At 43.5% G+C, this 25,125-nt stretch overlaps 3 protein-coding genes across 4 annotated transcripts; all 3 read right to left on the minus strand.

Annotated features, from left to right (window-relative positions):
• Nucleotides 1-8,548: 8,548 nt before the first annotated feature.
• On the minus strand, nucleotides 8,549-14,576 carry LOC136486624 (uncharacterized). Its single transcript, XM_066483570.1, has 7 exons — nucleotides 13,110-14,576; nucleotides 12,411-12,539; nucleotides 11,658-11,833; nucleotides 9,942-11,095; nucleotides 9,784-9,849; nucleotides 9,616-9,684; nucleotides 8,549-9,536 (listed from the first exon to the last, which is right to left on the minus strand). Exons 4-7 carry the CDS (start codon nucleotides 10,030-10,032, stop codon nucleotides 9,037-9,039), a joined length of 726 nt encoding a protein of 241 aa, XP_066339667.1. The 5' UTR covers nucleotides 10,033-11,095; nucleotides 11,658-11,833; nucleotides 12,411-12,539; nucleotides 13,110-14,576; the 3' UTR covers nucleotides 8,549-9,036.
• A 208-nt stretch (nucleotides 14,577-14,784) lies between these two features.
• Nucleotides 14,785-17,080, minus strand: LOC136486623 (chlorophyll a-b binding protein CP26, chloroplastic-like). Its single transcript, XM_066483569.1, has 5 exons — nucleotides 16,829-17,080; nucleotides 16,517-16,601; nucleotides 16,063-16,113; nucleotides 15,792-15,912; nucleotides 14,785-15,370 (listed from the first exon to the last, which is right to left on the minus strand). The coding sequence occupies exons 1-5, from the start codon at nucleotides 17,025-17,027 to the stop codon at nucleotides 14,975-14,977; spliced, it is 852 nt and encodes a 283-aa protein (XP_066339666.1). The 5' UTR covers nucleotides 17,028-17,080; the 3' UTR covers nucleotides 14,785-14,974.
• Nucleotides 17,081-17,454: 374 nt separating this feature from the next.
• On the minus strand, nucleotides 17,455-22,737 carry LOC136486625 (glycine-rich protein 5-like). Of its 2 annotated transcripts, none has more exons than XM_066483573.1 (3): nucleotides 22,446-22,737; nucleotides 20,259-20,424; nucleotides 17,455-17,833 (listed from the first exon to the last, which is right to left on the minus strand). In XM_066483573.1, the coding sequence occupies exons 1-3, from the start codon at nucleotides 22,600-22,602 to the stop codon at nucleotides 17,743-17,745; spliced, it is 414 nt and encodes a 137-aa protein (XP_066339670.1). In that variant the 5' UTR covers nucleotides 22,603-22,737; the 3' UTR covers nucleotides 17,455-17,742. The 2 variants fall into 2 exon arrangements, with proteins under 2 accessions (XP_066339670.1, XP_066339669.1); XM_066483572.1 differs by having other exon boundaries at nucleotides 20,259-20,430; nucleotides 22,446-22,719.
• Between the last annotated feature and the right edge of the window lie 2,388 nt (nucleotides 22,738-25,125).

The raw sequence follows: 25,125 nt of genomic DNA on the forward strand, positions 1-25,125 counted from the left end.
CCCTTCGGTAATTAATTTCTTGATGTGAGGAATTTCTAAAGTGTCTTGCCTTTGCTCTATGATAATCTGCTCAAGTAAATCTAAGACTAAGGCAATGTGAGCTAGCACCTCAGCATGGTTGAGAGACAAAGGTGCTTCTTCAACCTGATATGATTTTTGGCTCAAAGCATCAGCCACCACATTGGCCTTTCCGGGGTGATAATGTACCTCCAAGTTATAATCCTTGATCAATTCCAACCATCTCCTTTGCCTCATATTTAACTCGAACTGAGTGAAAATATATTTGAGGCTCTTGTGACCTGTAAAAATATGAACCTTGTTCCCCAACAAATAATGCCTCTAAATTTTTAGAGTGTGCACCACGGCAGCCAGCTCTAAATCATGGGTGGGATAATTCACCTCGTGCTTTTTCAGTTGGCGTGAAGCATAAGCTATCACACGCCCATCCTGCATAAGCACACATCCCAACCCTGTCTTCAAGGCATCACAATATACATCAAAAGGTCTGTCAATATCTGGTTGGGCCTGGACAGGAGCAGCAGTGATAAGAAATTTCTTCAAAGATTGGAAGGCTTCTTCACAAGCCGGGCTCCAAACAAACTTGGCCTCTTTCTAGAGCAGCTTGGTCATCGGCTGAGCTATCTTGGAGAAGTCAGGAATGAAGCACCGATAGTATCCAGCAAGACCAAGGACCTGATGAATCTGATGCACCGATTTGGGAGACTTCTAATTTAGCACATCTTGCACCTTACTTGGATCTACAGATATACCTTCAGGTGTCAGAACATGCCCCAAAAACTGCACTCGAACTAACAAAAATTCACACTTGCTGAATTTGGCATATAGCTTGTGTTCCCTCAAGCGAGTCAGTACTATCCGAAGGTGTTGGGCATGCTCTTCCTTATTCTTGGAATATATCAAGATATCATCAATGAATACCACCACAAACTTGTCCAACTCCAGCATAAATACTAAATTCATGAGATACATGAAGAATGCAGGAGCGTTGGTGAGACCAAAAGACATGACTAGGTATTCATATAGCCCATACCTAGTAGAAAAAGTTGTCTTTGGTATATCTTGTGGTCTAATCTTGATTTGGTGATAGCCTAAGCGGAGATCAATCTTGGAGAACACCTTGGCACCAGCTAGTTGATCGAACAAAATATCAATACGAGGTAAAGCATACTTGTTCTTAATGGTTACCGCATTGAGAGGATAGTAATCCACACACATCCACAGAGTGTCATCCTTCTTCACAAAAATGGCTAGACAACCCCATGATGAAGAGCTAGGACGGATGAATCCCTTTTCCAACAACTCTTCTAACTGCTTCTTCATTTTAGCCAATTCCTTCGGGGCCATGCGGTACGGGTGTCGGGAGATAGGAGCAGTGCCAGGCTCTAACTCAATGGAAAACTCCACATCTCTATCCGATGGCAACCTAGGTAGATCTTCAGGAAAGACATCTGGAAACTCACATACCACAGGAATAGAGGCAAGAGCAGGAGAAGCTTCAGCATGAGCAGCAACAGGTAAGGCTAGATCTAAGGGCATAAGAAGAGACATTCTATCCTCAGAAGAAGGAAGCCGTAACTCAACAACTCTCTGCTTCAGATCCAAGACTACCCCATATACCCGCAACTAGTTCATTCCTAGAATTGCATCAATGCCTTGTCCAGGCAGCACCATGAACTGGAGATGGTAGGTGTGAGTGGCTAGCACTAAACCAACTGTGTCCGTCCAAGTATTAACGCACAACTGCGCACCTGGAGTACTGATTCTATAGGCAAAAGGCATAGCCATAAGAGGTATATTATGCCGATGTGCAAATCCCATGCTCATAAACGAATGTGTTGCACCAGAATCAAACAACACATAAGCTGGATGAGAATCAATGGTGAACATACCAGCCATCACCGGTTCATTTTGCAATATTTCCTCAGCCTCCATGAAATTAACCTATCCAGATCGGCTCATTGGCACTTTCTTCTTTATAACTGTCCGCTTGATCAGGCGGGAGTTAGCTGAGGGCTGAGCAGACTGGGTAGGCTAGTTTTGCAGGCACTCCCGGGCATAGTGGCCGTCCTTGCCACACTTGAAACAAGCACCAGGCTTGTTCCCCTGTCCTTGACGAGGTGGGACCTGCTATCCCTGAGGCTGCTGATGTTGCACCTGCTGAGTAGGTGCACGATACTGAGTGGAAGGAGCCTAAAAGGTCTGCTGAGGTTGTCAAAACGAATGCCCACCCAAAGAATGATAGGGCACCCGCCTGACAACCTATACTTTCTACACCTGGGGGTGGCTAGAAGACCTAGTAGCCACCCGCTTGTGCTTCCATTCTGCCTGAGAGTCACGCTGCAATCCCTCTATGGCAATAGCAGCGTTCATCATCGCCCCAAAGGTCTGGTAGTTTTCTGTATATAACTCCTTCTACAAGATGCAAGAGAGGCCGCGATAGAAACAGTCCCTCTTCTTCTCATCCGTATCAACGTGAGTCCCAGCATACTGTGACAAGTGGTTGAACTTGTTGACATAGTCCATCATGGACATGCTTCCTTGCCTCTGGTCCAGAAATTCTATCAACATCCTATTTAGAACACCAGCAGGAATATAATACTCTCTAAAAGCCGCTGTGAACTCCTGCCAGGTCACCCGGTGATCTGCCGGCTACATGGCATTAAATGTGTCCCACCATGCACTAGCAGATCCCAACAGCTGTTGCACCGCAAAGCGCACTTTCTGCTCCTCAGTTACGGTGAGAAGCAGAAACTTTTGCTCCAGGATACGAAGCTAATGCTCCGCATCTAGAGGCTCAGCCGTCGGCGTGAACGTGGGTGGGTGCGTCTTTAAGAAATCCTAATAAGAGTAGGGTCCCTCAGGACCATGGGCACCACCCTCGTTCCCACCATTGCCTCTGTGGCCTCCATGGGCGAAGCCACTAATAGCCTGTGCCAGCAGCTCCATGCGCACGAGCTGATTCGCAACGAGCAGCCAACATCTCCGCCATCATCTTCGCATGAGTCATCGGAGGTGGCGGTGGTGGAGGGGGAGGAGCCAGAAGTGGGGCCTCTTGGCTCTCCCCGTTGCCGTTGCCGTTCCCATTGCCCCAGCCATTTTCACCTTGGCCTTCGCCAAGACCGTGGCTCGCTCCGGCACTTGTGCTCCCACGACCGAACCTCAAGTTCATCTGAAAACAAATAAGAACCAACCATTTAGGACAACCCTCCAGATTAGGAATAAGAGATTAGAGAAATGATAAGACATTTATTGAAGCATTCATTTAGTTATCCTATCAATTTACTAATCCAAATTATACGTGTAGGGGGAATTTAGTTTTAAGTAAGATTCCCATATCATGATGCATGCATCGCCCTGTACGTTCACTCAAGCCAAAATATAGCGGCATTCGCAAAATTTTCGGCACATCGCACACTCACTTTCCATGTGCTAAATGATTTCTTACGCAACGTAAGTCAGTGTACTTGTAGAAAACTGATTAGATAAAACCAGTGCCGCTATCCTAGATAGACCATATTGCTAGGGCTTATACTTATTTAGACAATTTTATCGCATCCTACTTTTCGCAAAACTTTTGTTGGTCAAATTTTAGGTTTTGGAAAAGAGTGATGAAACTCGTAAACTCATTATTGGCTCTGGTACCAACTATGGCAGAACCGCCCGAAATAACGTACTTACGGAGACGCTCGTCTACCACTAGACACTAAGCACCCTAAGAGCGAGCTACATCCGGCGGATTCCATCGAGCAAACCCTAAGGGAGAGCCCGAATAATCCACATTTTTCCCGCAGGATCCAATAATGAGTACGAGTTTATATTACTTAGTCCATTTCATACATCCAAAGTTCTCAGAAAATATATTATTACAGTACCAAGTTCAGAGTGCGGAAATTTAACAGCAGAATGAAAATAAACATCTATCGATAATATACAAGGACCCGTCTGTGCCCACCAGAAGAATCCTTCACACAATGGCTACTTCTCAAGCTGCACCTGCAATAGGGGTAAATAAACCCTGAGTACACAATATACTCACAAGACTTATCCGACTAGTGGGAATAATTTCCCGACTCCAAGAGATATGATAAGCTTTATGGTTTGCTGGGTTTCTATCACATCCGGTTTCATAAAACAAAACCGAATGCACATCACATGTATGCCAGGATCTGTTCATTCATACATGCGATGACAAAATGATACATTGCAATGTTTATTACAAAAGTGATTACATATATCAAAAATAACCAGAGGGTCTAAACACAAAATTACATCAGAGTTCCAACAGAGCAGGGTCTCCATCCATTCAGGCAACTGACCGGGGGTACACCAGCCTAGCATCGACACCGTCTTCAGGAAACACCATCTTCTAGTCTGAACCGCTGGGTGGGGTAGCAAAGGGGACAAAGAGAAGGGTGAGCACATCGAAATGTACTCTGCAAGTGTAGGAAAGTATGACATGTGGGCCAACACAAGGAAAGGCTAACAGGGTTTAACACAAGCCCTTAAGCAACACACCTATTACCTTAAACCTTAAGCACCTATAGTTGTTTGAGCTCATGAAAAGATTGTTGCAAAGATCAAGGAAAAATATTAAGCCCAAGGAAAAAAGAATTTAATTCCAGAAAACGTCAGAAAAAATCTCGGAGAGAAAGAAACGTCGCTCTATCATATTTCAAAACCATTTGCACTCATAAACACCAAATGCAACTGGCATGAATGCAACACCCTTCACATTATATTACAAAAGTTATTTAAAAATCAACATTTTTCACATTATAAATTGCAAAAAACCTAATTAAATCTTGGAAACTTTAGAAAATGATAAAAGCATTAATTTTATTCAGTGAAAACTATTCACAACCTAAAATGGAATTTTTGGGGTGTGATAGTTTCCTTTTTACGGAAAGCAACACTAATAGTGAATCCTTATTTATGTTACTATTAGCAGTCATGATTAATTCATTATCTAGCCATTCTATGTAAGCACCTGTTCTACTTTCAAGCAAAAGTTGAGCAAACAGTTCTATTTCATCACCTTTCATCTTTCCGTTCTTACTACGATGCTAGACTGTAGAGAAGTCGTACCGGAACACTGGTGATTCGTGAATCAATGTGCCCAACTAGGTACCCCGAAATACACGCCCCACTTGTACCCTAGGCACAAGCAGGACCAGCCCATCACTCTCCTATCACGGGGTCCAGGTCCCCGTCCAAACTTGGACTCCAAGCCCCCACTCCTGAGCAATGGACTCAGTGCGGTGCTTAGACCTCCACCATCCCTACCTCCAATCAGTCAGTTCGGAAAGAGTCAGAACCCACGACAAGAGAGCAACAAGCCTTCCCTGTGCCCATACCCAAGTATGTGCTCGGGATAATAAATTTGTGACTTGCCTAGAACCCAATACAACGGCCGATCCTTAACCGACACAGACAGGGAAAAAGTGTAACCAAGCTATGCCCTATTGGCCGCAGGACACAACCTCTTACACCCACCAATACCCAAACCAAATTCCTGTCCGATCTCCATTTTCCTTTCCACCATTTTATCATGAGTGATCTTAATAATCACCTATTATGAGTAACGGTAGGTTACCCACGCTACCAAAATCCTGAGCATAGCAGCTACTCGACCTATACTAGGACTCATAGGTAAGTATATCTATACATGTAGTTTCTATAAAATGCCTGTAATGTAAATGCACATCACATATATATATCCAATGATCATTCAAAAATAGGGGTTATGCACCGGGGCTTGCCTTGGGCAGGCGGGGTGTCAACAAAGTTAGCAACTGATAGCTCTAGAGCTCCCTCCTATACGAAAATCTCCTCCTCGTACTCCTCAATGATCTCCTCATACTCTTGTTCGCCCGCAGGCACGAACTCTACCAACTCGTTATCTACATGCATGAAATGATGATGCAACACTTAGTAATACGGCAACAGCAACTCTTAAAATAAAATACATCTATCAAGCTACTAAGCTAGCTCTATCGACTAAGATGCTAAGTTACCTATTGTTACCACTAACAGGTATGAAACATTGCATGCATTATCTTAGCAACTAAAGGTATCCCTATTCTTAATATCGATTTACTCTACATATGATAAAAACAAGGAGTACTAGCTACTCTGTTTATCAACCTACTCTAGGGCTACCTAAATAACAGTGAGCACATAATAATCTAATGAACCTACTGTAAAAATTTCATGGCTAAATCTATCACCAATTTGTCACAAAAATTTCTACAAATATTAAGCTAAATAATACTAAACGTTCATAAACGAATTAATGATTCTATCATTATCATAGATAACTGTAAACTAACTACACCAATAGATAGATAACATTTTTGTGAACCTAACAAATTTTGTTTCACCATTTTTGGACACCTACAGAATTTACTACAATTTTCCAAAGATCAGCTCAAAACTAAATTGAATAAACATTTACTAATTCCCTAGAAAAAGGAAACCGAAATCCATCCGCGCGGCCCACGAGCGAGCAACGCGGCCCACGCTTGTGCAGCGTGAGCATGCACGCGCGACCCACCAGCGCGGCCCAACCGCGCGGCATGGCCTGCGACAGGGAGGCCCGCGCGCGTCCGTCACTTATAAGAAAATCCCCTTGACCTACCGGTGAATCACCCTACGACCCATGACACTATTCCTACAGTCAGTTCTTTTACAAACGCGCCCCTCCCCCTTTTCTTCTTTACCATAGGCAGGTCCTCCAGCCACACCCACGTGCACCGACGCGATGGCGTTGGCACAGGACCGCCACGCCGGCCATCCTAGCCTCTCTTCGCCTCTGATAGCGAGCCGATGCTCACCTTGGCGCAAACGCAAAGTGGTGGGCGGCGAAGCGACGATCAGAGACGCGGTCCAAAGCCCCCTCCCCGGCGGTGGACAACCTACGACAGCGGCAACTCCGTTTGGCTAAGGTGCGCACGTCAAGGAGGGCTACGAGGCGAGGCTAGGGGTGCAACCAATTAGGCTCAGGAAAACCAGGCAGGTAATGTCCATGGTAATGGCGGCTAAGCCTTAAATGGCACGACGACGGACACCGGCTTCAAATTGGAGCTTGCCTAAGCATGATTGGCCCTGATGCGGGGTCGGTTGGCCAACAGACTTGAAGGCGGAGTCGAAAGCGCACTGAATTGAATGGACACGACCTCACCATGCCAGATTGAAGGCACGGCCTGGCTGGCCCGGTAGCAGAGGAGGGAGGGGAAAAGAAAGGAATGGGGTCCGGCTGCTTGCCCGAGCCTTGAAGGGACGTGATGACCACACCCGAGCAATCAATGCTAGCCAGCGCAGCTAGGAGAGGGAGCACACCCGCGTGCGGGTGGTGGCAGTAGAGCAGCACGGCCATGGTGCCATTAATGGTGAACGACAAGCGGTGGCCTCGACAAGGCCACATGCACTAAATCAAGATGGCAGCGATGCAGAGGTGCAGGCGGACGCGACGGCAACATGCAGTGGCGCGACTATGACAACGTAGGTAGCACGGTGATGGGACGGCGGCGTAGCAACGCAGGCGGACGCGACGCATGTAGTGTGGGCGCACGTGGGCGACCCAGCACTCGTGACTACGGCTAGCAGTAGCACGATGACACAGTGTGGCAGGCGGCAGCGGACCGGCCAAGGCAATCGGGCCCGCGACGACAGCGGCGAAGCAGAGCGGCCAGGCCCGCCGTCCCCTAGCGTCCCGCCTAGCGTGGCGGTGCGCATGAGTGCGGGCGTGCTTGCGTGCGTGAGTCACGTGCTTGGGAGCGGTAGCGGTGATGCGGGACCTGCGCGGCGGTGTGCGCGCGTTGGGCGCACCGACGCCGAGAGCCGAGGCATGGTGACCGTGCCCAGTCGCTGAAATCGGCCGGAAACATGCCATGCACGCGTTTTAAAAGCGTCCGAATAAACCTAAAATATTGATCTAATCGACAAACCACCTATGCAAATCTTAAGAGGGCATATTAGGCTATCAAAACCAGCCATGAAACCATACCACTAATTAATCCAATTCTCCTACAAAAATTGCCAAACTTGGCCTTGTCAAACCACTTTTCAAACTTACGAAATCGACTAAGCCTTGATCGGCTTTGCATCAAATTCGATTTCCAAGCTATTATGTATGCTAGCTAGTGAATTCCTTTCTTGATCGTAGGTATTTCATCGCCATCTACAAAGTTCATACTTCTAACTCTACAAAAATTCCATATATACATTCTATAGTGTTTTCGTTTAATAAAAATTGATTTAAAATCCTAAGTGATATAACTTGACTATGAAATGTAACTTTTGTTTCGCATTTCCGATGATCATTTCAAGTTTCAGAAATTGATCTATCCTTTATATTACATGTATTAACAAATAACCATGATGCTCACGACATGTTTAAGCAAAAGATTTACAGTGTAACACCGAGGGTGTTACACATAGTCTACCAGGGGAGTCTACAAAAAAAATAGCCATGAATTAGAGTTGTTTGTAGAATAACCACTGAGGTACATGTATGCGAAGTATTTTTTAAGAGGTGTATGTGAAGTATTTAAATAAGAAGAATAACAAACATGTTTCTTCTTCTGACCCACTACGATCCTTCTGTAGGGCATGGCACTCGATGACTTCTTTCATACTAACTCCTTTCTTCGGAATATCCATGTGCCACCCAAGCTCACCCCTAGGGAAGAATAGGGGGTATGAAAGAGCATCGTAACATCCATGATATGAGCGAATGTCGTGTTTGCTTCTATCTTTTCCATGTAGGACAACACTATTCTAGAACTGACCAAGGAGTTCGCTTCCCTCGATCCAAACAGCAGTAGCCTCTGAAGCTGATGGCACATTGTATGTTCTCTGGTCTAGCCTTTGGTCAATGTTTAGTGTGGCACGATAGTCCTCAAGGTGATCAGACTAGCCCAAACTCCTAAGTTGTTGTGAGTATAGGTTGTCACGAAGGATGGCCACAAGCCTCTCAATGACTTCCTTGTCTTTTTGGCACTTCTCTTCACGACATCATCGATAGCGATGCTGAAGGCTTGGATCGTCGTCGTAGAAATAAAGCTCAAGATGTATTGGCTCCTTACCATCTTCTCTGCCAAATGACCTTATATTGTGATAGATCTGGCCATGTGCACGAAACGTGTATATGCCGCTGTTTTTCATGCTTGTAGTAGCGCTATCGATGCGACAATATAGAGAAGTGAAAGAGAAATGACCATTGAAAAACCTAATGTTGTTACGAAAGTGCCTAGCATCTGCATCGTTACTTGACCAAAGCCTCATAAGCTCATCAGGTACGTTGAGTTCATTGAGCTCGATCTTTCCGCCGCGACAACAGAACCCAGGTGGTTCATGCTCAAACCTTTTCGCATCGTAGTGCTTGCAATTTGCGACAGGTTTTAGCATATGGGTATCTGTAGGCATGTTACTATACACCATTTCGTATCGGTCAGGTACTTTAGGGACAGAAGCCATGTCTTCCTCAAGGTCATTGTCTTGGACATCGTCATCATCTGAAATGACATTTAAGCCGCAATAGTTTAGATAAAGCAGTGGAAGATTTTATTTCTATTCGGTCTTTCGCACAAATACCTTGCCCAACAAACAAGTATCCCTCATCCTCTTCCTCGTCCTCTTCAAATATACCTCCCTCATAATCATCTATGGCCGTCAAAGATACGTGAATTAGTAGAACTACAGGTAAAAATAAACAAAGGAGTTCAAATAGTTTATAGAATGTTAGAAAATAGTGTAAATTACCATTGTCATCAAATAGTGGCGTCGTCGGTGCGGTTGATGTAGGATGAAGGCTAGGTCCTGTCCTTTCTGAAAATCATATAATGACCATGGTTGAGTTAGGTATAATATGATATATAATATAGGTCACCTAAATGGGATCACGAGGCATCAATATTTACCGTTGTTGGTCGGTGCTGATTGAGACAAGGGTGTGTTATCATTTAGGTATTCCTCAGACATGCATTCATAATCATCAAACAGTGGTGCCATCGGTGTGGCTGATGTAGCCTGAACGTACGGTCCTGCATTTTCTGGTAATCACGGAATGACCATGGATCGGTGAGATATAATATGGTAAATAGGTCACCTAAATGGGATATTGAGGCATCAGTATTTATCGTTGTTGGTCACGGCTGATTGAGGCAAGGGCGTGTTAGCATCCACTCGATCTTCAGCCATGCAGTCACCATCTTTATTAGATGGCCTTGTGTTCGAACCAATGCGACGCTCAAACATCGTGTTACGACGCGTCAACAATGCATGTCTTTATCCAGATGGAACATGTGATTTTTGTGTCATATGGCCAGAAAGTAACTCATCGCATCCTTCATCATCGGCCTCCTCACGAGGTGGAGGAATATAAAGAGGTGTTGCACTGGACTCTGGGATAAGCCAATCACTGGATTTCACCGTGGATCCATGAGCTCCTGATACGTTCGTATTGGGCCACACAAGCTCAGGAATAAATAACGGGTTCTCCATGAGTGTTGGCATGCAACTCCCTACGTCTTCTTTTATAGTCTCTTTTTGTCTCAAGTTGCTCCGGCGTCACATCATGCAACCTTTGGCATTCAAGCCTGGATATTCTTTGTTCAGGTGTCAGATTTTTATACCTGTCATATTCGTTTGGCTGATAATCCATGACTAAAAATACTGTTGACTGATTTGTCATGAGAGAAAAATACTCTTCGTTGACTGAAAAAAGTACGGCTTATAAGCAAGCGAACAGGGCTACCAGTTCCGGCTGTACGTGCGTTTTTTTTCTCTTTGACTATGTCGGTCATCCAGAGAGGTAGTACTTTGACCTAAAGTTACAACCCAAACATCAATTAGAACGATCTTTTTCTTGTTGAAATAGCCGATGTTTTATGATTTCATTATTGAAAGCACAATATTTAGGTTGGCCAATAACAAGTTGAATAAACAACACCTGGTATTTGAGTAGATATGTTCTCAACATCAACGTAATGGGGTTGATATGAATTGTTCCTGTGGAGCCAATCACCATTTCCATTAGGATTCTTGTTTTCCTTGTCTGATGTACCTTGACCACCTACAAATTGTTCCATCACCATATAAGAAATGTAGTGTAGTACAAGCAATAAAGACATTGCTGCACGTCTGGCGTTTTGCAACTCCGCTTTACGTGTTTTAGCATGTGCCCCTGGATTAGTATTGTTGGACAAGTCTCCAAATGATGTGCTAGGATTGTTGTTTTCAGTTAGATCCATCTATGACCAAACTATTAATATGACTTTGGTGAAGCAACTGCACATCAACCAATAATAAAATGGTATTAATTTTGATGAAACAACACTAAGACCTTATAGTTCTATGTTTTTATAGAAAAAAGGAACTTAAAAAAAATATGTGGATACAAAAAAAAAGAGCAATTATCTAAGTAGATCTTCATGGTACCCAAGTTAATATAATACTCTCATGGATATAATTTAAATACAATCAGAAAGTTCATTTAACTTTAATTATCAGAACACCCATTCAATATTACATGCACAAGCAATTTGTGGAGTAAAATAGAATTGAAAGAAAATTAATTGTAAAACACATCATCAATCAGTATGCAAGTCAACGGCTTGGTGGGGAGACAGGAGCACCTCAGCTCGGTGGGGAGACACGATACACTAAAGAAGCCTTGCTCCTTGCTAATTGTTAGCTCTGCACAAGAACTTGTTGAAGCCTCGCCTTCCTGCTTGATTTAATAGTTAGCTTTGCACAGGAATTCCTTGCTTTAACCGTTATCTCTGCTTGCTCTTTGCTTTCATGGTTAGCTCTGCACAAGGATTTGTTGCTTTAATTGTTAGCTCTTCATCAAGAATTTGTAAATCATTGAACAAAGAATGTAGTCCTGAATAACCTAATCATATACATACCATATATTAATCAAAGAATGTTTGTTCAGGAATTAGGAGTAGGCTTATCCTGAATTAGCAAGAGACTTAAGAATATACTGAATTAGCATGATACTACTTATATAAAATAAATATGCAATCCCCGAATAGCAAGCCCCAACCTGCTAACTGCTTAGCAACGCACAGGCACGAATTTCACTATTTTAGAACTGAAATACACATGGCATAGATATGCCGTCCACTTGATCTTGTGGGATCAAAATATTATGACGGTATTGAGATCATCACTGATGCAGGCTCTATTTTTATCAAGAGACTTATTCTCAAATTCTCATATCCAAACAATAATTTGGAGCAAGGGCCAGGGAAGACAAACACCCCACTGCATTTTGACGCTTTATGCAACAAGAAAAGGTAGTATCATCATCATCATCGCTGGAATATGAACCTGTGCAATATTTGAGAAAATAATAGCAACTATGCATAAGAGAATAATACTTGGGCGCTGCACAAGTTGTGCTATGGGGAACTTGTCGTCGCTGGCCTGTCTCTAGGTCCTGAGAGCAGGCGTGCTGCCGTAGGATCAGGATCGGCGATCACCTTGTTGCGGCCATGACGGCAGCGGTCCTGAGAACACAACAGAACTTTGCTTGAAAAGGACCAAATCAATAATTTACAAAGCTCCAGTATTCAATCAATAATAGTATGAAAAGTGGCTGCATGCTTCTAACATCTGAGATTGCCATAACATGGTCTGCACAGTGGGGATGCACACTGCCTTTAACTTACTAATCTGTCAACCACTTCTATTTTCATTATCAGGAATTTTAGAAAACATAGCCATGGTCAAAGCTAACTTAAACAGGAGCATGTGGGAGCAAGGTAACTAACACCATAATCAAAATCTTTGCCGCATGTCTAAAAAATTTCTCCAACCTAGATTGGTGCTACAAAAATATGAAACTGCAGATATCTTTAATCAAGTCTGCTACACATTCAAGTCTGCAGATATCTTTTATTTGCAAGGTACTGATTCAGTTCAGATTAAATAATGACTGTGTTCAGGTAAAAGGAATGAACAACAACAACAACAACATACCCTTTCAGTCCCAAGCAAGTTGGGGTAGGCTAAGGTAAAAGGAATGAACAATTTACTGATTTGATTTGAGGAATCGAACCAAAGATCAAGTATCCCACCTTCCTATTATCTTTCTTCTGCCTTTTTACCACCTCCGTAGGCCATTCAGCAATAAGTTTCTCGAGTTCACCATTGAATATCTAAGCAGTAGTGGCATGTAAGTTAACACCTTCCAAATTTTTAGTGCCTTTTCCGTAAATTTGCCAAATAGTAAGACCAGTCATATTATTAACTTACAAGAAAAGGAACAACTTAAATATCTTTCTACTATGCTGAGAAATTTTGAAAGCATCAAGATCCAAATATCCAATGGTGAATAAGAAAAGTAGTAAGTAATGAAGTAAACGGTGTGTACAGGTTACAAGTTTCAGTACTGTGGTAGTGCTATAAAAAATTCAAATGAGTGATAACAAAACATAACTCTAACTGTCTCGTCATCACATATCCTGATCCCATTTGCACTGCCTATCCAAATGCCACCAAGGTGGGGACGGGGAGGATGAAGAGCAAAAGGGCTAGGAACATGTAGTGCAAAGCACACAGAACTGCAGGCATAATAATCTTCGAAAGGGATCGAAATTAGCAGCCATAATACATGTATACCTTGTGGCAGCAGCGAGGTGTAGGAGGCGTTGAAGAAGTTGGGGTCGGCCGCGACGTAGTCCTCGGAGAGCAGTTGCAGAGCGCGAGGGGGCGAGCTGGATGTGCGAGGCTTCCTCCGGTTGCTGCGCTAGCTCTTGGTGCTGCTGCTCGACGGGATGCGGCCGCTCCTCGCCGGCCGCCCCTGGAGCTCCCGCCGAGCGGGACAGGACCGAGAAGGATGAGCGGGCCCTAGGGTTCCGGCCGAGGCCCGAGGCTTCGCGGGCGGCGGGCGGCCACGGTTCGGCGGTGGCTCGCTGGCTGGGGCAGGGGCGCAGGGCGCGCGCGGGCGTCGGCGGCGCAGGGCGTTGCAACGGGAGATGCTCGGCCCCCTCACAGGCAATGCTCGGCCCCCTCCCGCTCAACCGGCGGCGGCGCACGCGGCACCCTCCCTCTACGGTGGGGCTGCTAGCAGCGCGTGCTCGGTCGTCTCTCGTCCCCTCACCCCCGGTGGGGCTGCTCGGGCCATGGCTCCCAGTCGACAGCAGTGTGCTCGGTCGTCTCTCGGACGGCAGCGCTCAGATCCTTGGCCAGGCGAGCGCTCAAGGGCCTCCGGTGATGCGGGGCTGGTGGTGTGCTGGACTGGGAGCGGAGGAGGGGACGGGGTGCGTGGGGATGAGGACAGGCACGAGCTGCCCATTGGGGTTGGGGAGACAGGAAAGCTCCTGATTGGGGAGGGCAAGCACCACCGGACCAATGATGGGGAGGCCGAGGATTGGGCGAGGAGAGAGGCGCGGCTTTGCCAGCAGAACTGCGGACACAGGGAAGCGGGGCGGGCCTCGTGTTGCGGTTGGAATTTGACAGCGAGGGTTTCACCGCGGCTTCACCTTAGGCTGCGTTTACTTCGCGAAATTCAGGAATTTGGCTAGCGTAGTATTTTCATTTTTATTTGATAATTAGTGTTTAATCATAAACTAATTAGGTTTAAAACGTTCGTCTCGCGATTTTTCACCAAATTGTGTAATTAGTTTTTTTTCATCTACATTTAATGCTCTATGCACGTATCACAAGATTCGATGTGCACTTTTTAGGAAACATTTTGGGAACTAAACATAGCCCCTTCCAAAAACTTAAGTAGCACATCTCAGGCACAAATTGAAGCAGCAGTCATATCAGAGATTCAGAGATCAGAATGAAAAGGATTCTCCCCCCTCTTGATAATTTACATGCATGGGCAAGGCACATTCTTCAGACCTTCACATACAGCTTTCTTCCCGGTAAAATCAAAGACGGCAGCAGCAGCGCATGACTTGGCATTTGCTCTCGGCGTGGCGTCCGTGCGTCCTCACAGGCTGGGCGTCCTCTCGGCGGCGCCAGAGATGACGGTGAGCAGGTTGTTGCCGAAGGGGTCGCTGAGGTGCTTGGCGAGGTTCTCGACAGGGCCTTCGCCGGTGACGTAGGCCTGGATGAAGAAGGCCAACATGGAGAACATGGCGAGCCGGCCGTTCTTGATCTCCTTCACCTTGAGGATCGCGGCCTGGTCGGGGTCGCTGGCCAAGCCCAGGGGGTCGAAGGGCCCACCGGGGTGCAGCTTGTCGTCAAGGTCCAGTCCGTTGATGATCCGGTAGTACTCGGCGCCGCCGACGAGGACGACCTCCGCGATCACGGCCACCACCAGGTTGATGGGGATGCTGTTGCCGAAGTAGTTGAGGGTGTTGCCGTCCAGGAGCAGGGCGCCGGTCTGCATCCATTCAGGTGACAGTGACAGACACCATCCATGAGCTTTGAGTTCAGATTTTCAGATTAACATATTGCTACTTTGTTGTATCTACCAACTAAAATGTGAAATCTTTGTAAAACTGTGTTGCGTTCTATTTTGTTCTTAAATAAATGCAATGACATGCAATTCTCCGGTATATATCTGAATCTTTTCTTTTGGGAATGGTATATGGCCCCGTTCGGCTTGCTGAAACTTGGCTGAAATTGGTTGAAAAACACTGTTCTAACTGAATTGTTGTGAGAGAAAAACATTGTTCTGACTGAAAAAACAAGCTGAATAGTGTCATTTTTAAGGTAAGCCGAACGGGGCCTCTGAATCTGAGAAAGAAAGAAAAAATTGCTACTGAAGTAGTATGATGATTCTGAGAGGTGGTGATCAGGACCTTGAACCAGACGGCCTCAGGGCCGCAGTTAGCGCCGAACTTGTTGCAGGCCTCTGGGATGACAGCGCCAGCGGCACCGAGCATGGCCCATCTGGCATGGATCAGCTCGTAGGCCTGGTACCTGCACGGCGTTGATGGTAGGATAAGATTTTGCTAAATAGTTGAGACTATAATCCAATTCTTTGCTTGTATATATTGTACGTGAGTGAGACTAGAATCTCAATGGTCAGGCTGTGAAATTATATGTTTGGGATAGAGATCTGAGACTCACTTGGCGAAGTTCTCTGGTTTCTTGCCCAGGCCAAAAGGGTCGTAGCCATAGCTGTAGATTGGAAGAGCAAAAAAGTTCAGTTCAGATACGTTAACGTCGATTTTCTGCAGCATTTCATTTCAAGAAAAGTAGAGGAAAGGACGGCCTTAATTGCTGAAGATTGTTGTTTAAAAGTGTAACAAAGATTAGTTCAAATTTCAAATGCTGGCTTAAGAGCTTGAGAAACTCGTGTACTTTCAGAACGAATTCTACAAACAGCAATGATGCATCATTTTGGTGAAAAATCTGATATTGACTACAAAATACTTTTTTTCAAGAAAAAAAACTTCTTTTGTTCTGGTCTATGAAATTGCTACTTTTGTTTAAACTGACTTGTAGTACTAACCTGAAATCAAAATTTTCTGAAACAAACAAAAACCCTTATAGAAGGCAAAATTGGAGCCATGTGACTTACTCTCCAGGGACCTCTCCGGTGAGGTACTCCGGCACCTCCGAGCGGTCCAAGAGCCCATCCGGCAAGAAGATCCTCCTGTCAGGACCTAATGGGACATAGAACAAGAGATAATTACTATACAAGAACCTTCTGAAGATTTTCATGGGCAAAGTTCTATATCTCAAACATAAAACAAGAGACAATTACTACAGAAGAAGCTTCTGAAGATTTTCATGGCAAAGCTCTATCAAACGCCCAACAAAAGGGAACCCTGAAGCAAATTTGGATCCTAGAAGTTGCGCACTCCTAGCAGTTGGGGCCAGGTCTACTCACCATACCACTTGGCGAGCTCGTCGCTGATGTCTGGAGAAGAGGACGAGACCGGAACGGGCTTCGGCTTCTGGGCAGGCTTCTTGCTGAAGAGGGAGATAATCTTCTGAGCCCCCGCGGTGGGCGTTGCGGTGGCGTAGCGGGAGGAGCCGGTGAAGTTGAGCTGGGTGCCCAGAATCTTTGATGGAGCGAGCGCCGCCATTGCCGGAGACACACAATTCAGAGAAAGATTTGCAGGAGGGGATGGCTGATGGGTGTTTGTGGAGGAAAAGGTGAGCTAGTTTAAATGGATGAAAATGAGGATCGGAGGATGCTGTGGGCCCAGCAGAGATTTGACCATGGGAGCTGCCATTGGCTGGGTGCCCATGAGGGCTATCTGTTGCTTGGATGGGATTGGGCAGGCTGTGCTTACTTGGCAGATGAGGGTGCTATGTGGCAGCTTTAGAGGGTGCTGATGTGGCAGCTTTAGGGCCTCTTGTGAACTTGTTTGTCAGTTGGGGCCAAATGGTCCAAACAGGATAGATAGAGACCCAGGGTAACGAACCAGAGGGAGAGAGAGAGAGAGAGCCAGCCAAGACAACAATTGCAGGCCACACACTGATACCAGAAGGGTGAAGAACACACGCACAATCACGAAACATAGTTCATCTGAAGCTCATAGCATCAAATTTCCTCCAATTTAACAGAAGTGATGAGCAACCCACAATACAGTGCACTGTAACTAATAAACATCGACCAGAAATCATATGTATTGTCTCAGGATCCTACCTAAATACAAAGCTACTAGCTGATGAGCAATAGAAAGTCATTAGATGCAACAGGCTGCACTCTAGGGCTAAGTCTTACTGCCTGTTCAAGATAATTGCTACTTGCAATCTCCGTTGACACAGTTCAAGATGACAATGCAGCGGTGCAGCTCAACGCCATTTTTCAATTCCTTTTGATGTTGCTGTCACAAACTTCTTGGTGTTTATAACCAGCTCGTCAAATAAACCAACAACAGTGTCCCTGGAAAAGAGGAGTGAGAAATGATGAGCAGCATCACACAACGATAAGAATGTTCTTTTATTAACAAATTGGTGAAGTTTTGTCGAAGACATGACACACCCTCGAAAAGGTAATAAACTGGGAGACCAAATAAATCTCATGCTATTTTACTATTTATGGCTACTGACTACAGTATTTCTTCTAATCGGAGAATTAGAACCATCTTCTCAGTGGAGAAAATCATCTAATTGAGTGCGCTTAGTCTGTTCAAAATTTTTAAAGAGAATGCTGATAGTTCAGTAGCGTTTCTTCAAGACACAGAATAATATAATATTACCATGACACCAGAATGTGGATTAAGGAGTTTATTGCAATATAAATCCATACTAACCCTACTAAATTGCAGGTGTTAGTTATATCTTGGGTACTTTTGTAGTTAACATCTGTTGCTTGCTCTTGCAATTTATTGGGATAGGCAGGTGACCTGCGAAGGCATGTGTTATGTACAGCAACTGCACATACATATTGCCCACCACAGCATGAGTTCTTGGCAAAGAGACCTCAGGATAAGCAGATACTATGAAGCAGCAATGTCACACAAGTTCCTAAATTTTTGGCCTAGCCATGAAGGCGAACCATTCCTCCTTTCTGTCCTCTTGTGCAAGAATGAAAGGCTGCCCAAGCAGCTGCAGGAGAAGATAACAGTAAGATTATATGGGCTTTCAAAACGTTCATTATTAAATTTGAGTCTTTTCCTGTGTGCCATTATAAAAGTTTGCAATTCCATATGTGCCATTAAAAAGTTGAGCGGACACAGGTGCCACTGGTCCGATTTTTTTTTTTTTTTTTTTGCCCTCCACGCCATTTCGTCCATGTTCCGTTGGGTTTTCATGGTTTGGCAGCCCTGACATGTGGGGCCAGCCAGTGAAAATTTCCAGAATACCCCGCTTGAATAGGCCACTCATTCTCAACTCTACCCCCCTCCACTCCACCACACCTTCTCTCTCTCCTCTCTCTGCAGTCTGCACGCTGGGCTCGCGCGCATCGCAGGCAGGCACGATAGCGCCGTTGCGCATGCAGGACCGGTGAGCGAGGCTGCTCGATTTCTGGCTGCAGGTGGACAGCGCCAACAAGTATGGGACCTTGCTGGAGGTGGTTCAGATGCTGACCGATCTGAAGCTGACCATCAATCAGGCCTACATTTCCTCCGACGGAGGGTGGTTCATGGATGGTGAGTGCCGTGCCACTGCCTCCTTCGCTGCTGTCTTTGGAAAGTTTAAGAAGATAGATGAGAGAAAGATGGTGCCTTTGTGGGGTGATGCAAAGTCTGGCTTTTGCTTGGGTTGTGATCTTTCTATCCTCCTTTTTTTCTCCAATCCTGATGTGTGATCTGTGGTGGGTGGGTGTGGCTTTGCTTTGCCTTTCTGCAGTGTTCCATGTCGTGGATCAGGATGGGAATAAACTTCATGATGACCAAGTCATTGACAGAATTGAACAGGAAAAGTGCAGAGGTCCCTGTTGAATGTTGATTGCTATGGTGGCTGTTCAATGCCAGCCAAGAACAGAAGGAGTGCAGAGCAATCTTCAGTTTCGGTTTTGACGATTTGATTCGATACCGTGCTGATTCCAACTGACTTGAGTGGCGCAGGAGGAACGAAAGAAAATTAGAACTCTAACCAACTTGAGGGCAAAATGGTCATTTCATTCATCTGTTTGACACCGTTAGAGGCAAATATAGACGGAATGGCGTGGAGGGCAAAAAAGTTCGGACCAGTGGCACTATGTCCACTCAACTTTTTTAATGACACATGGAATTGCAAACTTTTATAATGGTACAGAGGGAAAAGTTTTCCCTGTTTGCCATTATAAATATTTGCAATTGCCATTATAAAAGTTAGCAACGCCATATGTGCCATTAAAAAAGTTTGCAATTTCCACCTTGACTTCTAGATTGCACACCATATTCAGAGGGAAAAACAGCAGTTTAGCATATCATGCTTCATGGCACCATAATATATTTGAAATCAAATGTATTGACAGCACGTGCTGATTTGAGTTTCTAACCACGCAGCATTAATTTCAAATTAAACTGGAGAGTTTTCCTTTTTCTTTTTGGTAGTGAGCAGACCATATAGAGTTGAAATGAATTACTGGCACTATGGCACATGATTTGTGAGTATTATTACAAGGTCATCCTTAACACTAATCAACAATAACAAAGCATTATAAAGACTAAAAGGACTTCATTAATTCAATAAGACTATTGTTGATGTGGAAAGATTGAAACTAGCCACCACACAAATAAATCAGGTAAAAGAATTATTATTGCAAACTTAGGACTCATGCCGTATGTAGAAAAAGCTACCTACAATGCAAACACCATGAATCAAAACACCTGTGAAAACAAATTTGCCAAATTCTTTTCTTGTGTCCACATTAAACTTACGTAGGCAGATGTGGAGCTTCCTGGAACATTTTGCCAACATTGGAGTATCTTTTGTTTTCATCATATGCAATTCCTTTGCCCAACCCATAACCAAAGCCAATTCCTACACCACATCCAGCTCCAACTCCAAAGCCTAATGTGAGTCCAGGAAATCCATAGCCTAATCCTGCACCTAAAGTAATCATGGAAAAAATATAAGTGTGCAGACATACAACATTCATGATGAAAAACAAATTACTTAAAACATCTTTTCTACGTTTAGTGTAAAATAATAACACAGGCACACAACCACTAAATCTCCATAACTCCTAGTTTCACCAATCTAGAAACATATTAAGCTTTGAAAATAAAAATTATGCATATATATGCTCTAATGTTAGGTGTGAGCAACAAGAACCAGTTGATAAGTAAAAATCATTTCATACATGTATGTCTCTGGAGTCTGGAGTTCATGATTCTCCGTACCATATTTTATCATTCAGAATTTCACCCTGTGCTTAAGCCAAGTGAGCTTTTCAGCCTCAAAGTTCAACTACAACAAGGTCATTGTATCCTTCAGTCTTCTAGATATTTAGATGTACACTCACCTGGTGCCATGTGGGGCTTTCCTATGTATGGTTTATGCCATAGGATATATGTCAATACACTCACTCCCTCAGCCCCTCCCCTAGGTCTTTTATCCCCTAAAATATAGAACCAGATCTTCCATTTATTTAGTTGGCTAAAGTGGACATGAGATCCGCATCCATCAGATAGTGTATCATTTTTTTCAATTCTGAAGTGGCAGGTATTAATTCATCCACTCAATTTTCAGAATGCTGACAATATCAACAATCACTATGCCACTGGCATTATGAATTGATATTTTTCTGCTGACTTTGGTAATAATGTGTTTCAGTTCAAACATCAAATTGTCTGAGATGGAAAATTTTGATGTTGTAAGAGCATACATGCTTACTCCCTCTGTCCCAAAATAGCAACACATCTCGCTTTTCAAGGATCAAACTTTTTAAGTTTGACCAAAGATATACAAAAAAAAATATGATGCTTAATAGGTATCATTAGATAAATACTGGAATATAGTTTCATACTAAACATATTAGGAGATACAAATGTGGATCATATTTTCTAAAAATCTAATCAAAGTTTAAAAAGTTTAACTCGTCGAAAAGCGAGATGTGCAATTATTTTGGGACAGAGGGAGTATACAGTTTCTGAATACACAAATCAAAAAATTAAGTAGGAAACCCAAAGACCAGGAGTTATACGTTTGTTTTTTGTTTGGAAGTGACACAACATTTAGTCCACAAATAATCAGGAAATTAACCACAGATTGTTAGGCAGGAATAATTATCCTAACACCCTCAAGGATTAAGCAGTGAAATGCACATCATTTCAGATATTTAATAATTGTTCTATGAGCATCTGCCTACTTCCAGTGTCACCCTGACTGCCGGATAGTGCCCAAGTTTTTCAGAACACTGCCTTGGTGCTAACACTTAGCAAAAACATATATTGTTAGGAATAATGCCTACACTGTCAACTTCCCGACCTTAGGATAAGACGTTTTAACTGAACCGGTGAATGTTATAAAAAATTGTGAAATATCTTCTGATAAGATTCCCTATTTAGGACTGTGATCATGCACCAATCGCAACAATCTGTAACTGATAAACCCTTGAGTAAACCTATCTTACATGAAAAAGGCCAAATCCTGCAATCCTGATAGTATACCACCTGCACCTGTAATCAATCTTCTAATAGATAATTTAAAGAAGAAAAAAAAAACAGAATCGCTACTGATTCAGAAAAAAAGATAAAATCTCTCAGGAATAAATTAAGCAACGCCAGATCAGGGAATCCTCAAAACCAATCCGCAGGTTCCGAGGAAACAAATCTGTTTGAACAACTGCGACTTGGGGGAAACCATATCCTCACTAAAACCCCCGACCTGGTATGTGGTAACCAGAGCGATGATGACCTATGGCCAAAACTACATAGCCTAAAGAACAAATCACTAAGAAGACAGATTATAGAATAACCAACCTCGCCAGGCAACCAACAAAAGGGATGGTAAATAAAGTACGCACCAATCTACCGAAGCTCAATCTCATTTAGGGTACCCTAATCGACCAAATCAATCAGGGCGTGAAGAGGAGAGAGCAATGCGGACGGCCGGGGATTTACCGCCGAAGAATCCGACGCCTGCGCCGGCGCCGCAGCCGATGCCGATTCCGAGGGCGGGGCCTATCTTGCCGAGCTCCTTAGAGGTGACCTTCGGCAGCCTCCACAGGAGGCCCTTCTGGTCTCCTCCGCCGCCTCCTCCCTGCTTCTTCGCCCCCATCCGAATCTTCTCCCTTTCTCCGCTCGTTCAGCTTCCGCCTCGGCCCTTCCAAGGCTTTCTGTTCCGGTTTTGCCGTGTGTGTTTCGTGTCGAACTTGCCAACTGAACTGGGAGACGAACTGGAGAGGATCGGTCTCTCGTGGACCCCCTTGGTTGTCACCATCGTCCTAGAATGCTAAACGTATTCTATATAAAGAAAGTTTACTTTTTTTTTTGAGGGAAAAGTTTACTAATTTTGATTAATATGAGATGTATATTGGCTTCTTTCTATTGGGTTACTGCTGAAGTGGCATCATCTTCTCACAATGTTGTTCCTCCCCTAGTGTTGTTCAGGTTCCACAGTTGTGTGGGCTTGCCAAAAAAAAAAAAAATCTAAGTGAGAAATGACTAATATTTGCGAGACGATTGATTTGTGTTTCTTTCATCAGTTGGTTTATTTTTTAGTTTATAATAATTTATGTTAGTTTTATGATTTATGTATCTTTTCTAGACACCACCGAAGCGTTAACATGGACAATATACTAGTATATATCTAGTCAAATTATATAAAAAATAGGATCTAAAATTTGCATCAATAATTTATTTATATTTAATGTGTATCTAAAATGGTATTAGTAAGAAACATGGGTCATTGATAGTTGAGTGACAACATAACCAACGATACTAACAAGGTTTGCTAGTATATAAAGTGCTTAACTCGTTTGGTTAGGGGTAATTGAAAGTAGGGAGTGGGAGTTTAGAGATAATAAGAGTTCAGAAATCTTTTGTTTGTGTTTTGTGAGAGTGGGAGTTTTGATGGGAAGGGGAACGGGAGTTTAGAGGACTAACTCCCACTAATCAATTCCCTAGGGAGGGGTGGGAATTGTGAGGGAATTGTGCTCTTAATAAAAGAATAATACATCCATCGTGATTTGCTATATAATTTCCCCCCCTCTAAGAATCCCCACACCAAACAGGGCATATGAATTCCCTCTTCAACTCCCTCTCTTATTTCCCTCCACGAACCAAACAAGGGATTCGGAATAAAAGTCAATTTCCCATCTAAACTCTCTCTATCAACTCCCACCACTATTTCTCATGCCTCTCCCCTTTAATTGCCGCGCACTTAGCCTTATACATGCAAGAGATAGATCACGATGAAGATCAAAGGATCAACCACCTCAAATATAGAAGAAGTATACATATTGAAGGGCTTAGAAGACATGCAAGGCACATAAGACATCAAAAGAGATCAAAGTCATCGAAACGAGGGACAAAGATCGAGATGAATGGATTGATCTTATCTCATAATTTTAGATCCGCCCAAAATCCGAAATTGTGCTGTGCTGAGAATAAAGCACCCAATTTCTCCTATGATACTGCTCATTTCTCATTTCTCCATGATACTATTCGTATCTTACGTGGTCTACTTCACCTCTTAATTTAAAAAATTCAGGTATTCTGCCTCCTCACCTAAAAACAACAATTTGGAGTTTCACCTCTATGCACATCTAGGACCCACATGCCCGTGCACGAAAGGAAAAAACTATTGGATTCGATTCGTAAAATAAGCGAGCTTTGGGTTGGATTAAAGGCATATACGTAAGAGTTTTATTCATAGAAACGCCAATACAGCATGACACACAAAAATCCTAATTAATTACACTATTCCACGTGGTCTGTGTAAAAGGACAAAGACAGTAGCACGCGTGGTGGCTTGTGGTGGCATACTATCGGTCTGTTCGCTGATTGGTTTCTGGGCTGATAAGCTCGATTGATGATGTTTTGTTGTGAGCACTGTTGGCTGACTGATAAGCCCTGACCGAAACCAATAAGCAAACAGGCTGGAAAACGAAGCCAAACTATAAAAAAATAGTTTCCAAGTGCACACCACTAAACTGTAAATTTATTTGTACTGACTGTTTTTTAGTCTACCGCTAGTAATGAAGTTTTTTTTAACCTAGCTAGCGTCACTATAAATAATTTAATTTCTTTGACGTTTTCAAATGATCTTGGATGGAGAAATGATCTGAACAAAAGTTTTAGTATTCGAAAAGATCTACAACTTTGTAGTTGATAACCTTTTATTTAAAATCATTTAGGGCTCGAAAAATTGTGTTTTAAGATTAATAGTTTTAATTTTTTTTGAATTTCTCAAATGACCTCGGATGAGAAAATGATCAAAAGCAAGTTGTAGATCTCGACGAGATCTACAACTTTGTAGCTTTTTTTATTAATCCGTTTAAGGCTTCAAATATCCATTTCAAAATATGTTGGAGTGAATACTAAGGGAATATTTCTGCTATTAAGTCATAAGTGACTTTGGGGTGTAGCGGTAAGGGGTGTATGACACGAGGTTTGAGGTGTTGAGTTGAATCTTAGGAACTGCATATGTTGTATTTCTCGCGAAAATATATTTTTTTTGCTATTTTTTGAGCCTGATCTGCAATTTTTGAGAAATCATTTACAATGTGGTTTTCTTAAGAAAATTGAGTGTAAATATTTATAGTGGCGGTTCTTAGATGTCATTAGTAAAGTTTGCTGA

Source organism: Miscanthus floridulus, chromosome 10, assembly GCF_019320115.1.
Source record: "Miscanthus floridulus cultivar M001 chromosome 10, ASM1932011v1, whole genome shotgun sequence".
Taxonomy (NCBI): Eukaryota; Viridiplantae; Streptophyta; class Magnoliopsida; order Poales; family Poaceae; genus Miscanthus; species Miscanthus floridulus.